Source organism: Epinephelus moara, chromosome 11, assembly GCF_006386435.1.
Source record: "Epinephelus moara isolate mb chromosome 11, YSFRI_EMoa_1.0, whole genome shotgun sequence".
Classification (NCBI taxonomy): domain Eukaryota; kingdom Metazoa; phylum Chordata; class Actinopteri; order Perciformes; family Serranidae; genus Epinephelus; species Epinephelus moara.
This window is the reverse complement of record NC_065516.1, coordinates 20889227-20906494: the sequence shown is the minus strand read 5'-3', so window position 1 is coordinate 20906494 and position 17268 is coordinate 20889227. Positions and strand designations below refer to the sequence as shown.

General features: G+C 42.7%; 1 protein-coding gene across 1 annotated transcript in view; it reads right to left on the bottom strand.

Annotated features, from left to right (window-relative positions):
- The window catches only part of LOC126398161 (phosphatidylinositol 3,4,5-trisphosphate-dependent Rac exchanger 2 protein-like), a 105458-nt gene extending 88410 nt beyond the window's left edge, over positions 1–17048 (bottom strand). The window contains exons 1-8 of the mRNA XM_050057382.1: positions 16989–17048; positions 16591–16662; positions 15412–15534; positions 12319–12423; positions 8219–8320; positions 7133–7294; positions 2848–2981; positions 1857–1960 (exon numbers count right to left, since the gene is read on the bottom strand). Of these exons, the coding sequence (XP_049913339.1) occupies positions 1857–1960; positions 2848–2981; positions 7133–7294; positions 8219–8320; positions 12319–12423; positions 15412–15534; positions 16591–16662; positions 16989–17048 (862 nt within the window). The remainder of the gene's footprint in view (positions 1–1856; positions 1961–2847; positions 2982–7132; positions 7295–8218; positions 8321–12318; positions 12424–15411; positions 15535–16590; positions 16663–16988) is intronic.
- Between the last annotated feature and the right edge of the window lie 220 nt (positions 17049–17268).

Genomic DNA, 17268 nt, shown 5'->3' with positions numbered 1-17268 from the left:
AGAGAGGCTTTACCCAGTCAGGTTCTGAGAGATGGAGTGGTAAATGGACCTGCACTTGTATAGTTCGTTTTTAACACTCAAAGTGATTTAACACTACATTCACACACTGGTGGCCGAGGCTGCCATACAAGGTGTCACCTGCTACCCAGCTTTTTTTTTTTTTAAGATAATTTTTTGGACGTTTTAGCCTTTAATTGATAGGACAGCTTAAGCATGAAGGGGGGGGGGGGGGGGGTAGGACATGCAGCAAAGGGCCACAGGCTGGAGTCGAACCCGGGCCACAGCTGCAACAGCCTTGTACATGGGGCACCTGCTCTACCACTAAGCCACCGACGCACCCTGCTACTCAGCTTTAAGGCACTTACACACCGATGGTACAGCCACTGGGAGCAGTTGGGGGTTCGGTACCTTACCAAAGGATACTTCGATGTGTGGACTGGAGGAGCCGGGGATCAAACAGCCAATTTTTGCTTAGTGGACAAGCTTCCCTCCTTAGCTACAGCCGCCCGAAAACTTTATCTTCCACCCTCTGCTTAGAAGTGGTGAATTTACAGCTTACAGCAACTTTTCTTTGACATCTAGTGTCAGTAAAAAAGGTTGTCGTACAGTTCCGATGCATCGTTATCATAGTTAGCACACATTAGCTCAAAGGGCTAACTTGGCTGGTTTACTATATCACTACTGTCACCCTGAATATCCTGATGAACCCTGGTCAAACTCTCAAACTCTGTATGTAAAGTAAAAGGAGCGAATAGTCAAATATTCGTTTTAAACAGCCAAATCTGATTTGACTGATAATGATTCAGTCGGGTACAGCCCTATTCATGACAATTAATCTCATTTTATCATAACTTGCAGGCCTGGCTTACATGACAGAGTAGTTCATATTGTGACCGTATACAGTGTTGTGTTGGTCATACATTAGGATGATTAAATAATACAGAAGATAAGCAAAGAATCGTATACTGAATTGCATTAGCAATACTGGTCTAAAAAAATAAGCAGCTTGCTAATTTACCATAGCGTTTAGCTCTAACCTAACACACAAATATAACCATAAGGTATGCAAAAAAACAATAAAAATAAAAAAACAGAACAAAAGAAATTGAACTCTTGACCATAAGCTGAATCTTCCTCATGTTCTTCCATCTTTTAGAGAACATTTGAAATGCTTCACCACCTGACCTCTGATTTTCTCCCTCCAAGGGTGTAACAAAAAGCAAACCATTACAATCATCAATTACAATCAGGTCTAAAAGCATCTACAGTGTGGTGTCCTTTATATGGCATGCCTTGAGGGCGTTTTTCAACCTCAGGCAGCAAGTGTGCGCCTGGGAAAAAAAGTTGCGGCGCTTATTATTACGTAGGAATCCAAGCTAAAATACTCCTGTCGCCCTGGATTTCAGATTGAGATCTCCCGCCTGTGGTGCAGAACACCCAGGAGTTACTGCACCGCCGCTGGCCTCACGTGTTTATCCTCCCTCTCCAGACCCAAACCCATCCATCTCTCACCAAAAACACCCAATATTACGGCCCATCTAGGTCTGCTGGAGAGGAAATGATGGCTTCTACAAATACAAATGATAATCAGTGGCTATGTGAGGCCAAGAGACACAAGCGCTCGAGTTCACCAAGTACCAGCAGCAGCACAGTCCCAAGAATAAGTAACTATAGATGTCTAAAAAAATGTTTATAGGTAAATCGTATTTTTCCAGTATAAAATCGCAGGTTGTCAACGTTCCTGTGTGGGTTACGGCATATTTTCAAACTGCTGCTGCCAGGAGTGCTGCTGACATAAAAAATGAGCTTCTGAGAGAGAGTGTGAGCACAAAGAGAAAATCTACTCGTCCACTCACCCGTGCCATCATCCACATTTTCCACCTCCATCACCTCTGTGTTGATTCTCCCTCTGAACAGGTAGCGAGGAGCCTCCGTGGCCGTCTTGCTGTTTTTTAAACGCCTTGGAGAGAGAAAAGCAACCACAAATATTAGCCCATAAAGTTTAATCATGTTATTACTTTCTGTGTAATTAGTATCACTCACAGTCCATTTGGGATTCTATAAAAGACTAATTATAATCATCTGATGTTTGTCCATGTGTATTAACCATGTTAAGTGAGGAAAGCATCCAATTTAGACAAGTTACTCGAATTAAGGTCAGAGCGATACACTTTATTTTCTGTCTTGGTTTTATTTCTTTAGTCATGAATGGATACTACCTGCAGACACTACACTGTATACAGCACGTAGAGTAAAAGCAAATCGAAGCAGGTGGCAGCTTGGTTGGTGGTGGATAAACAAAACCTGCCAGAAACGCGCACAATGGACGCAGCAGCATTGTTAGCAGCTGCATCAGTAGCTCAGCGTGAGCAGATCTGGCAGAAACACGACAATGGTCGACAATCAGCAAGAGTTTCCTGATTCAACTTGCGTCAATCATGACAAATGTCATAGTATTTGGTGTGTTTACGAACATGTGTCCACAGATGGTGGTTAACAACCCCCGTTACTGTATTACCAAGATAAAAAAATATATATCTTTCTCTCATGTGGCGCCTCCACTGCATGACTTCTTTCAACTCCCCTCACAAAAAGCTAAAATGCTTCCCACAGTGCACTGCTCCCTTTCCCTTAAACAAGTAAAGGAACTTGCGCGGTGAATTATTTATAAAGTCCATGCTCTAAATGTTCTGTAGGCGCACAGAGACAGAGGGAAATTTTGAAATTAGCATAAACAATATTTTTATTCTGTCTCTTGAAAAACACACACTGTAATGAGAATTTAAATTCATCTCCTGCTTTGTGGATTTTGTCTGTAGCGTAATGAACACAAGCGGGTCAAGCCACCTGTTTTTCTTCTTGCAGTAGACCAGCAGCTTGTCAAACAGGAAGAAAATCCTCTCTTGTATGTTTCCAGCCGAAATCTTCAAGAGGACGCCGTGCATGAGCATCTCCGTGCATGTGTCTGTGATATTGGAGCCCTGCAAGCGGACATGTGGGGAAAAGGTCAAACAGAGAGGAAAAATGCAGAGTGAAACAAATGCTATGGCATAGATTTACACACAGGAATGCGGGGAAGGAGGTATTCAAACTCAGATATTCTAATTTAATTTTTATCTGACAGACAAAGTTTCTACAGATTATTTCTTTGCCATTTAATGTACACACATAGTGTCTGAAGAGGAGGAGGGATCACAAAGCCCAGCCTTTCCTGTTCCCTCTCTCTGGAGTCTATGAAAACACTCCCTGCTTCCTCAGAGCAGATTGCTGAGGGACTTGAAAATGCATAGCCGCTAATAGCCTCTATAGAATAACATCCCGTCCGGACAAACTATGTGTTGCATTGTCACGCCTGGTCACCATATTGGTTGGGGTTCCTGCTGCAAGTGATAAAGTGTGCTGTCTTTTCCCCTTACCTTGCCTGCTCTGGGAATTTATGTACTACGTTTGATCGGCCCTTCAGAGCTAAAAATAACTCCTACGCGCACGGAGCCGGAAAATGTGCTAAGCATTTCCTCCTGCTGGAGACATCAGCGGGCCAAAACCTATCCCGCTTTTTCCTTCTTTCTCTCCTCGCCCTTTTAATTCTCCTCCCTTCCCTTCTGCCAATCATCTCTCACTCGCTTCCCCTCCCCTTGATTCCCCACACTATTCCTCTATCTCTTTCATTCCTTCCTCCATGCTTGTTTTTTTTTAGTCTCCCGCTCTTTCAGGGGCCTTTTAACTCCCCAGCTCATGACCAGATGTTAAACTAATTTGCAGCCAGTGAATGTGTGCACACCAGACACGGAAAGGCCAACTTGTCTTGGTCACTTGAAGGGGGTAACAGCAACTCACACACACTGGCTGAGACTATAGAGCTGCATTTCCTTAATGGAAGAACCGACACTTCCCCTTTGTGTTTCATGCGCCTTTGACAGAACCCCCTGCCAATTTACTTCTTTTGGTGCAGCCTCTCTTTTTCTCTGCAGCATTTTTCTATCACTCTTCACATTCATCTTGTTCCAAGCTCAAGCTCCACAGAGGGTGCATTCAGAAACTTAAGCAACACTTTAAACCCTCAGTCATCTGTTTCATCTAAATTTCAACCTTCTATTTTTATAACCAGACAACAGCCAGACATAACAACTGTAGAAATGGATAAAAATTAGGAGCAGCAAAGCAGGATATGTCATTAATTAAGGAAAAACTATGGTGGAAAAGTTTGTGTTGAACTCAGATGTGGTATTTGTCAATTAGCTGGGGAGATGAGACAATTTAAATGAAATTCTTAAAACTAAAGAAGCCAAATCAAGCAAACTCGACAACTCGAGTAGATTTTAAGAGCGCTAATTAAACTTAAACAAGAGAACAGAATGTGAAGTGAAAACACTACTGGAAACTACTACCCGCTGCTCTAAAATAAACGTATTTCTATGGTAAACAGTGACAAAACACAGACACTTGCAACACAAACCAACTGGCAATCACTGCCCTGACGAATGCTGGCAGTCGTCACCATGGTGACCACTGCAGGCCATCGCCCTGTCTCTCCCACGCGAGGTGAACCTGCCAGGATGCCCCGAGGGCGGCCAGCTGTGGAGCAGGTCAGCGCTAACAAGCAATCAGCCCGGGCGGAGGAGCAGCGATGGAAAAACAGAGGCTCTCACAATCACTCCTCATCCCTCCATCATTCCTCAGACACCCACACAGAAATGCAAGATACAAACATCACTCAGCTCCCTCTCCTTTTTTCCTCTTCTTTCTATTTCACCCTCTCTCTTCTTCTCAGTTCCATCTCATTTAGCCTGGCGTGCAGAAGTCAGAGGGTCCCGCTCCAGAATGAGCTAATGTTTACGATTAATAAAAAGTGCTGAGGGGAAACCGCAGAGTAGCTACAGCCAGGAGTGTGTCGAGAGCAAGATATGTCACCGCACCCAACAATAAAACTCACTCTGATCACACTATTCTTAGAGTTTTAACTATTCTTCTCCTTCTGTGTGTGTGTGTGTGTGTGTACATCTCGTAGTGATTATTTTGAGACTTCTTGTTTTTATCCTCCTATAAGTGTGCAACAGAATTTATACTGTGTACTTCTAATTGTCTAAATCCATTACAAGCCTGGGATTTTTTTGGTCTGCATACACATTGAAGGTTTCGTATATGACATCCACAACATTTATAAAGCAGCAAACAACTTTTTGAGAAGATATAATGGAGTAACGGTGTCCTGAGCAACGAATGAAGTGACATTCCCAATGTGAGTGTTGTTATCCGAGCTTCTCCGTTAGTTGTTGTGGTAGACAGTCCAGACACTAGGGTTGGGTACTGTTTACTTTTTAACCTCGAATTTGGTGTGGGTACCCAACAGTACTGATTTTTTTTGTACTTAACTCTTTCTGTAATAACAATGCAATTTTTGAACAAGCTGCGTCAACAAGCAATTCTTCTCCTCTGCTCTTTTCCAATCACACAAAGAGCTAAGTCTCTGTCTGTCTGTCTGTCTGCTTGTGTGTGTGTGTACTGCTTGTCTCTCATGCTCTCTGTTTAGACACAACTGACAAATATGTAGATAAGTACGTAATTAAAAAAAACACAATCCCAAACAGCAGTAATACTGGGCTGCAGAGGCTACAGAAACTATATTGATTGAAGCTGGGACTACAGACTTAAACTGGGACTATAGACTGAAGTTGGGAAGCCAGCCAAGGAGCTCTGTCTTAATAGCTTCAGGTCATTTCACGGACCTTGGCTTCCTTTCTGAATCTGGCACTTCTGCATATCTCCCTTGTCTCCGCAACAAAGCGCCCCCAAGCTTGCCACGGAGTTTCACATACAGATTGCTGGCTTCAGGGCGCTGAGGTGCTTCTGCCTCCTGTCTGAAGCCAGTGTTCTCACCCAGGTACACTCTTAGGTACCCAAATTTGGCACCAATTGTTCATGTCCCAATTCAAATGAATTGGGACATGGTAGTACCAATGTAATTTGGTCGGTACCCTTAAAGGTAACGAGTTTGGTCCCCAACCCTTCCTGTCACGCATGCATGTTAGTGCTGCGAGTCCTTTGTATGACTCCCATTGGCTAGACAATTGCCTTCGCTCTGCCATGGGCTCATACGATGTTTACCACTGATATCTGGACAGTGTCACCAAGAAAACATCCACCCATCCTTCGGTAAACACCATCGACTCGGTCAGCACTGTTGCTGTTGTTGGCACTGACCAGGCTGTTAACACCGTTAGCAGCTAGCCACTGGCTCAGCTACCTCCATGTTGAGAACAGTGTTCAGACAAACTGAATCAGAGTCTGAATCACAGATAGGCTCTGAATGTTGAATAGAGCTACCTTAATAGATTCAGCATGGATTTTTTTTTGGTCATAAATATTGACCAACTATTCATGTTTCTAGAGTATATTTTAGTATAAAGCAAAGTACTAAAGCAAATACTTAAAGCCTAAGGAAGTCTAATCATGCTCTATTGTATCTTGTCTGAGTTAAAAGTCTGTGTTTTTACCAGAAATCAGTTACTGCCTGCACCGTCAGTCAGAAGCTGTATCAACACCGGCAGAGTCTTTCTGTCTGCATGTGTCCAGGAAGTCTTAAGGCCTTCTTTGTATGAAGCCAGGTCAATTACATAAGCATCCCAGCCTCTTGAATTACAATTACCACCACTGTTTTCTCTTTCCAACAACCACTAGGCCTACTGACCCCTTATTAAGGCATCCCAGAGCTCAGGAGGAAAACTAATCTAAAGGGCAACCCTCCAGACCAAGAAGTGTGGTCCACCTGACGATGATTAGATCAGTCACCCTAAAGCGTGACGGCTTTAACTACAGGCTCATCCAGGCGGAAAGAATTTGACCATTGTGAATACAAGCCATTGTTCTCAGAGAGTACAAGAAAGCTTAAAAACCTGACAAAAGTCACGCCACTTCTTGATGAATTGCTGGCATAGGGCTAAGTGGCTTTAAATATGTCATGACTTTGAGCTTTGACGGGAGGAAAGCTTAGCTGTCTTTTAAAAAATAATAAAAATCAAAAAACATGCCAAGTCTGACAACAGAGCAACAAGTCAGTACAGCCATTTAAATTGAATTTACTGGGTGAGATTAAATCATTCAACACAGTTTACAAAGTTCAGCTGAGGCCCACCTCCCAGCCCTCGATATGGGACTGCCATTCCTCCAAAATCTCCAACTTCTCCATCTGTCTCTTGGCTTCGTTGATGCTGGAGCAAACAGCCTTCATCACCTGCAGAGACTCCTGCACCAGGACGTAGTCGTTGTGTTTCTTCGGGGTCCTTTTCAGCAGCTCCTGCACACAGACCACACAAAGTCACACAAGGAGAAAAAAGAGTTATGTGATAATAAAGACACACATTCCCATTAATGCACCCAAACTACTCTCAAATCAAATTTGTGGCGAATCCAACTCTGAATCATAATTTGCACATCATGAAAAGCAAGACAGAAATACACGTTCAATTTCTTATCCACTTCACATTTACTTACCCTTCAGTGGTTCCTGAGTTTAGTGGTTAGAAGCTACTGCATGCCACGGTCTAGCAAAAGTGATGGTGATCTCTGCGTCTATAGTCTAAACACTGCCTTTCAGCATGTCAGCCGCTATAGGGCTGATTTACTCTGTTCTGGATATATCTACAGCCAGTGATGGCTATCTGTGTCATTTCAGAGAAGGAGGCCCCGGCAGCTGAAAGACTTCAAATGGCGGAGCATCAGATTACCCCCTTATTATTATTACATCTCTGTGCCCGTGCTAGCGGCTGTTTAGAGAACGCCTGGGTGAATTAATAGATCATAACAAGACAAACGAGATGGGACAGCTCGGATCACTCACTAAAACAAGCCTTTGAAAGTGTATTTAATTTCCCTCACGTTTAACTTGGGAAAAGGAAATTTCAAAACTAACAACTGAGAATGCATGTATGAATGAGCCCAGTCAAAGCGTCTGAATGCACAGCTGGGCAGAGGAGGTGATGATAGGTCCTGTGTTATTCCTACGATGTGGTTGCACTGGGGAACTAGAGCAGAGACGTGTCAGAATATGAGACCAGTGTTTCATTAGCGAGGGAGAGGTTGATGTGAATAGGACAGGACAGCCCTAACTAATGACTAGGTGGTGGTGGATGAAAAGAGGGGTAGAAGGTGCCCTACAGAGGTGGCACAAGGGTGTGGTATCTCCATAATACATGGTTAGCATTCACAGGACCATACTCACTTTGAGCAGCAATGGGTACTTGCAGATCCTCTGAATAGGAGCTACCAGGTAACCCTCCAGTGGGACCTCTGTGTTTTGTCTGCCTCCAAGCAACATGCAATTCTAGAGGAGAGGAGAGGAGAGGAGAGGAGAGGAGAGGAGAGGAGAGGAGAGGAGGTTTAACAAGGCTAACCCTGTGTAATGCTCATTGTAAAGAAAACCAAACTGTTAGATAAAAGCTGAGGTCCATTTGGTTTTGATTTTAGACATGGTGAAATAAATGTCAAAGTTGCCAGAGTGGTGTTAGAATAAAGGTCTCTGGCAACATATATCAGAACGGGTTTATCAGCAGTATTAGCTGTATTTCACAGTTGGTTTTTGTTTGAGGATGGTGTAAGCAGAGAGGTCATCATGTTTATTCAAAATTAGCTGATGTCATGAAGTTTTCACATCAGTGTTTTCATCAATGTTTACCACTGTTACCATGCTAGTTTCGCATGTTTGCAATGCTAACCTTTGCTAATTAGCACCATATGCAGCTGAGGCTGATGGGTATGTCACCGATTTCGGAGGTACTTGGTCATAAACCGAACTATTGGGAAAAAAATGAGTTTGTGAAACAAGCAAATAGCTCACACACTGCGGGGCTCCAACGTCCACTTATTAAATACACCTACACACCATTTCGAGCACAACTGTTCTTCATCGGGCTGACGTTGACAGCGCATGGCGCGGCGGCTTCTTAGATGTACACAATACAATCACATGATTTCATTGCAATCCATCTAATAGTTGTTGAAATATTAAGTCTGGACCAAAATGGCCAACAGACCAAAATCGTCATCCCTAAATTCAGATTTATCATGAACTAAGAGACAAACCTTGCCCTTAGTCAATCAAAGTGACCTGTACCTACATGTGGTAGGTGACATGTTATGAGGTCAACCGCTAATAATTATTCTAACCTCACCTGAAATATCAGTGAGGTGCTGGTTTACGGTGTAAACAATAAAACAGGTTTAACAGCAGCCAGCAGGCCAAAGGTTTAGTGGAGGTTAGCGGATATCCCCACCCTGGTCCTTGCAAGGCAGAGAAAGTGACCTGAGGTATATTAGCCCAAAGCTAAGTGTAGGCTGGAGGGTAACATGAGACCCATATAGCCCTGATGGAAGGCTGGGTCACAAAAAGGTCAAGGCTGTAAAGACCCCATTAAATCAAAGTCAATTAATATCTTTGCCTCCTCTGGCCTCGTAGATTAAAGGCACACACGAATAGTAAATAAGACGTAGAGCTCTTGCAGCTACTCTTCTCTGATGGAGTGTATATTATGTGCATGTGTGTGTGTTGAATTTCTCACTCCATGAATTACAGTCTTTCGAAAAGGTCATATGCTTTACCAGAGAGCCGGCCAATCAATACACCCAAGTCTGTGGTCATACTCTGGCTCTACTGGGAGTGCAACTCTGCTGTAGATCTCGATTTCAAAGTGCTCCGTTTTTATGGAAGTCTTAAAACACAAGGGGTGACAGTGTGTAGTGATACAAGTGTGTGCCGCACCGAAGCAAAGGAGTAGGGAGTGAGACGGACTCACATTACAAACTGTCAAAGCCTATGAGTAAAGAGTGAAAAGTATCAACAGAGGGACAAGAGACTGTAAACAGCATCAAGAGAAGAGCTTTGAGAGGCAATGGAAAAGAAAAAGGGCATTTAAATTGACCTCTTAAATTGCACACACACACACACACACACACACACACACACACACACACACACACAGTTTAGTGAGCCAGCAGTGGGGATGTAGTCATCTTTTGTTCTAGCAACATGATGCTCCCCTGTGGAAGTGAAATTCTCTCAGAGTGTCGGGACAGGAAGAGGGAGTACGCCCACACAAGGGGCCGAGTCACATCAGCTGTCAGACACACTGGAACATTAAGTACAGGGTTTTACACTGCCATGTGTGGGTGACTGCGTGTTTGCATGTCTACAAGACTGAGACGATGTGTCTTCATATGTGAGCAGTTCTCAAGTCCAGTTTTAAACACGATTGACCCCACTTGGACTTGAACATTGGCCCTACGAGCTCAGCATTATTTTCAGAAGTCAAACTTGTGTATTTGTGTGCACTCTCTGTGTGTTAGTGTGGATTAAACATTAAACATTAACAGTTTCTCTGATTTGGACGTGAGCACTGATCCTCTGAGACTTCACTTGGCTGTATGTATGTTTCATTATGTGAGAAGGGTCTAGCTGCAGAGATGCAGGCTCAGGCCCGCCTTTTCATCGGACCCTTCAGTTCCAAGCTTGGAGAAGGAAGTGTACACCAGAGACGACCATCAGGATAGCCTGCAATAACTGGTTTCAATAAGCAACACCACCTCCATCTATAGACCCTTTTACTGTTAGTAATTAGTATGATGTTTTTTGGTGGGCGGGGCTTAGCTTGAGGCAAAACAATACTCCACCAACATTAGTTAGTGCTAGCTAGCAAGTTCTGTTAAATTGTTTTAGACAGTGGAGGAAGTGGCAAGTGGTGCATTCAGAAATACTCATGCCGAGTGTCGGAGCGCACTCTGGTACAAACTGGACCGGTCATAAATTCAGAGCGCTGTCGGAATGTACCGTCCAGTTATCCAGAGCACCACACTCTTGAGGTGGCAAAGCACACTCTGACAGGGGAGACGAAGTGTGATGAACTCAACTGTTTGTTAAGCTACATAGAGATATAACGCTCTGTTTCTTCAACCAACAGGGATCTAATTTTGATGTAGAGCGTCAGACTGGATTTACGGATGTAATGAAGTGTTACTTGAAAAAGTAAACACTGACCAACGGGACCAGACTGGCCGACCTGTATGCTCTCACTCAGTGGATGGATGATGTCACAAGAAGCTTTGTGGTTGATTACTATGCCAATCTTACAAAGGAGGACGATACTTGAATGGGTTCCTGCAGTTTGTTTTGCTAAAGAAGCTAACGTTAGCTAACGCGTTAAAAAGTTAGCGTTACAGAGAAATCCAACATTCCTCTTAATACCTCCCTAATTTCTAACTATGTGGACATGATAGCCCTAAAATACATATAACGTTATTCATCCCTACAACAATAACTACTTTTTCTCTAACCTGATATGAAGTGTGCGCTGCACATGTGAGCATTTTTGATGATCGCCTCCGTCCAGTCCTTTTGTCTTATCACATTTAACCATAGTTGTCTTCATTTTTGTCGACGGGCAGTGACATGTGATAAAATGTAAGTTTTATTATTATAATATCTATTCTGTCTCCCAATAACACAACATGACACGACATTTTAAGACTCCTGTGTAGCCTACAGCCCTGCGGTGGAGAGTCGTGTTTTGCCTCAAGCTAATAACATGACATCATTGTGATGTCGTCCCAAAAAAGTGTCTTATATTTCAACAGAACTGTAACTTATGCAGTTAGGTAAAGTAACGTTAACGTTAAGCAGCAAGTAACTTGTACTAATTTTATGGGTTTGCAAAAGTTAGCTAACTAAGCTAATGTTGTATACAGTAACATTAGCTAACATTAGCAAAATCAGGTTAGTACATGTTATTTGCTGCTTAACGTTTTGTTACGTAACTTTATAAGTTATATTTTTAGCAAAATACTGAGGTTGTATGGTTTACCTTTGAGGTTGGAAGTAGCTATGTGGCATCTTAGGTAACACTTTACTCTCTATGGTCTATAATAAGACACCTGTATTGATTAAAGAGAAGTCAGGACAAATCATACGTAGCCTAAACATGAAACCAAATTTGATCAGTCAGCTTATAAAGTGCTTGTAGATCATCTTGCGACACGTTACTTATACAGCAGGGACGTGATACAGTGTATTAAATATATGCTCTGTAGGCTATTTTTTTTATTGGCTTTAGGTGCCATAAAACAATACAATACGCAATACATGTAAAGTTTAGTTTATAGTTTAAAGTATATAAAGTTATTTATTGGTAAGGAATCCTGACAAAAACACGTGATATTCCACCATGGGCCCTGCCGATGGAGGTGAGTCCCAGCATCAGATGTGGGCCTGACCCTGGAGCTCTGCAGCGAGACACTATTGTATTATGTGCACCTTTACAGCCCCCTTCTCACCAGTAAACATGTCCTGACGCTCCTGATCTTATTGAGCTCCAGCAGCAGCCTCTGGGCCTTCTCATGATTCCCGCCGTACTCATCATAAATCTGGAAACGGCTCCTCTGCAAAAGAGAGAATGACAAGGTGAGAAGGACGCATGGGGAGTAAAAGGGACAAATTACAGACAGGAGGAGAGAGAAATAGGGCAACTGAGTCTAACAGAAAATGGGAAAAAAGAGAGGAGGGCGTGAAGAAATAAATTAAGCCAGAGAGGGAGATACAGAAGACAGATATACTGACTGGAGAAATAAAGAAAAATGAGTAAAAGAAGGCAAAAACAGACCACAGAGCAGACACATGAATTATAGGATTCATGGTGGGCATGCATTCTTCTCCACACTCCTCTCCATCATGAAATAAATAATGTACATATATATATATATATGTGGGGGGCTCCAATCATATCCTGTCATCTGCCTTGCAGCCATATGACCGACAACTTTCCAGCGCGGCAGTTCTCATGACATTCATACTCCATTGTCTGTGAGAGGCAGCAGTGGGATCAGACCACACAGCCTTTAAATCACTCACTACAAAGTCACTACAGAGCAGCAAAAATAGTACACACAGTCTTCAACCATGCTGCTCTCCCTCAGAAGACAAAGCTGGTGATGTGGAGAGACATAACTGTCATAACAACAAGCGGGGGCGTTTTGCAAAACACAACTTCATGATTAGCTGAAGAGTATGCTCTCTTTGTTGAGTCATGTTTGCTAAGAGGTCAGTTTATGAACCTCCATAAAGATTATTTTTTGGCCCTAGGGACAAATGTTACTGTAGTCCAACAGGGAGGAGTGGAGTCCAGTTTGCAGGCCTGAATCACAGAGGGATTTTGATTTGAGCAGTCCACTGTCCAGCTGGCTTACTTACCTATTTGTGTTTCTTTAGTACAGTTAGATTGTGTAAGTCTTTCTTGGAACTTTTAGAGCATCAACAAATCACCACAAAGACGGAAAAAAACGCTGCAAAATAAGGGAAAGGACGGAAAAAGAACATTTGTCCAAGTCTTATCTCAACTGACTCACATGGTCACTCATGACTGAATTATGGTCATGAGTTTTCAGTTATGCTGCAAATCATATCCCATTTTCTCAATGAGGTCATCCCTCTGTCTCTCCCTTTCACCTGTGCGAGCAGCAGCCCCACACTACATCAGCAACCCACTGGCAGAGCCGTCGCCTTCAGCCCAACAGAAGGATGGTAAGATTTATTGGACTTTGAAACCTATTATATGCCAGTGGGCTTCAAGGCTCTGCATCAAAGACATGTGATATATTGCAGGGGTGAGCAGTATATCAGAACCGTATCAAGCATATCACACATGTGCACTCCCTCATCATGGGTAATCCAGAGAGATGAATTGACAACATGTGGTGTGTCTTATCATTTTCAGCAGTAATCAAAGGCATAACTGTATTTGAACTTCAATAGTAAAGTAGGAGAGAAATTCTTTACATTACAGGCTCCAGTGAGCCAAGGATTATTGGAAACAGAATTGGCACTGACGCAACTGAACTATAAGAGCTTGGACAAGATGGTGACATGAAAGTCAAAGGTGGAGACATAACTTTCAACTTACCAAAGAGGAGGTGAAACGCTGAACAATATGACTGTGGTTAATTTGTTTTTACCTTAGGCATAATATGACATTCCCAATTAAACTTGATATTCATCTAGCTTTGCTGGAAAATAGGACAGTATATAACGTTTTCACCTGCAGGGCACAGCCATCTTTCAACAAGCTAATAGGTGACATCACGAGAATGGTTTGCCTCTTTGTTGTCTGCTTCTAGCCAGAAGGTAGCTGCTAAGCTAGACTTAAACTTGGTAAAGATGATGTGAAAGATGTTTTGTGGTTTGATGACTGTTTTGTCCTCTTACAACATATTTTTTTATAGCCAGTATATGAGATATTTTGAGTACAGTAGTGCATGGAAGTACAGGAAGTCACTTTTCGGTGTCCCGGTACAGGTAAACCTTACTTGCTGTCTTGACGAAAGAACTGAAGTTTGATACTACTTCTACGGATATGCAAAACTGGTATAGGAGCCATTACAAAAGCAGTGAGTAGTAAACATTTTGGTTTAAGATCTAAGGTGAAGCTAACATCATCAACTAGCCTGACATTGCTTTGATTCTGTCGCTAAGGAGGAAGTTCTTCGTTTCCAAAATTTTACCAAATAGCTTGCAAGATCTTGGTGGTGTCTCCACATCAAGGATGACCTTCTATTATTTACACCGAGATGAGGATGGGCGCACGAAGGCAAAACTGTACTGGCATTACCAGCTATTTAATCCAATGCACACAGGGAGACGGGACAAGTTCAAGTGGTGCTCAACCCTGACAGTTCTGCTGATGGTGAGTGTTGCTGTTTGTTTATTTTACCAATGCTTTGTGATGCAAGCAATACCTTAATCTGAAATGGCTTCTAGGTGGGAGTGATGTTGATCATGATAGAAGATGGCTTATGGATGTGACTGCTGGGTTATGCTAAAGTTAACTATGTTAGCTGCTACATGAGAACATAAATGTAACGTTATAAGCATCTTGCGTTGGCCTGACAACTTGATGGAGGCAGTGGTAGAGCACATATTTGGAGTGGAGAAGTGTTTTGTGTGGTTTGTTAATACCGATTGTAACGTTAGTCACGTTCAGGCAGCTATTCACTTTCACTTCCACCGCTGTTGTCCGACTTAATGAGAACAGGTCTAACCATTGGTCTTACTGGCTCAAAAGCTTAGGCAACTGCTTTTTGACTTTGTCCCTGGTTCTATTCTCGCCAAGTCTCTCAAATTCCATTATATCAACACTTAACTAGCCTAAACTTTAGTGTTGTACTCAGCGCTCCTTGTAAACAACCATTCTCTTGACGTTACCAACTAGCTTGTTGAAATGGCTGTGCCCTGCAGGTTTTCTAGCAAATCTAGATGAATACCACGTTTGATTGCAGTGCCATATTTTGCTTCAAGTAAAAATCAAATGAACCACAGACATATTGTGCAGTGTTTAACCTCTACTGTAAGTAAGAAAAGTCACATGTGCTACTCACAAAGTGCAAGAAGCAGCGCCCAATTTCATGGTGAGCATGAGGGTCAGGGTGGAGTAGCTCTTCCACCATAGACAGGAAGTCTTTGTGAACAGCCAGGATCTCCTCGATGTTGGAAAATAAAACCTGAAAGAGGAAAAAGGACACAAAAACACTAGATGGTCACATTAACTTAAGTGTGTACGTGTGGTTTTAGCATATCTGCCAACTGTTTCTTCCTCCAGTGGTATTCCTAGGATTGTCCGAATCAATACTTTGGCATATACTGCTTTTTTGTGGTCATGTGGCACTAGGCGAAGGAATTTGTGAGGCCACACAATAAAGAATGAGGTTTCTTTGTAATGGGCATCTTGGCTTGAGACGTCTTTGATATCTGAATTTCAAACATTATTAGAGATATTTCAATAGAGAGGCAGAAAAAAGGGAACAGATTTTTAAGATCTGTTGTATGGAAACTTTGCCTTCATGTGGTGCTGACTTCTGCCCCCTTTTATGTCCTTCTTGTGGTGATATTAAAGGACAAAACAATTCTGGATGGAGGAAGAAGCTAGTGAAATAAAACCAAAGCATGAAAACCAGAAACGACTTTTTATGGGTGTTGTGGGGCGAAAACAAGAATAGCAACAAAAAAAAAATATCTGGTAAAATTCGATCAGTGCGTTTCTGCTCCAAAGGACTGGATGTCATTCAGCTGCTTGGTGACATCACAGCCCAACTTCGTGATGACCCACCTTATCCAAACCCCTCTCTAGATTGTACAGCGTGTTCCCAAACAAAACATAGCATGGATAGACATATTCCAAAACACAGGACGCGCAGTAAATATCCACTGAATGTGTATTTACCTTCCAGAGTAAGCAAGCTCAGTGAAACAGTCACACTCCCACTGTGAGAGAGCATCCTTTATTATCCTCCAGCCAGAAATAGATTATATTTACAGCTGCTTCCTGAATCTCCCACTACTTCTTTCTCCATTCAGAACTTGGCTATTTTAGACTGAAAGAGCACCCCAAACAAGAGACCCACTTTATTTAGTTTCCGATGAAATTTCCGGTCCTTTCATGGATCAGGTTACTGTAGGAAAATAAAATCTGCGTGCCGTGTCCCAGAGAAGGTCAATTGCCCTTAATATTTTTCCAAATCTTAATTATGCAGTCTCATACCTCGCAGATTGACCCTCACCTTAACAGTCTCCTCTGTGATGTTCTTGTCGAGTTTGGTGGCTGCATACTGGTTGAGACGATGTAGAAAAACCTGAAGCAGAGCAGAGAAGGAAAGCAACGGTTAACACTTTTGATGAAGCGGTCCCCCAGGATTGAATTACATTTTGGCATCTGATCGCTTGCACCTTTAACGAGACAAATAGAAGATTTGGTGCTTTGTGTGCAACTGCAACACTTGGCTGCCAGAGCTAATTGGTAACTATCACAACGGGGACACCTGATACGCATGAAACACAATCTCTTAAAAAACATAATCATTGCAGCGCTTGGTTTTTCAAAGGTGATGTTAAGTGGCTGGGGATGGGAGTTGGGGAGGCCAACAGTATGTGAATTGAGATGGATGGGAAGTGCTCTTACTTTCCTCAGTCCCCGAGGACGCCGGTTCCCAGGCTGTCTCACCACACAAGCCCTCAACATCCCATTTAATGCTTCAGGGCACTATCTGAGAATGGCAAATTAAGAAGGTGTGCTTCGAATGTATTCTTAAAATGTGACTAAGGAGGAATTAGTCATTTTCTGAACGCCGCCTGGGGGAGAGCTTTTAAAGAAGACATCCATCAACAGGTACCAGACTTGAATCCTTATGTGTGCAATGTTTGGAATATAGTTTGTCAGACAGGAATCTATCTTCAGTAGA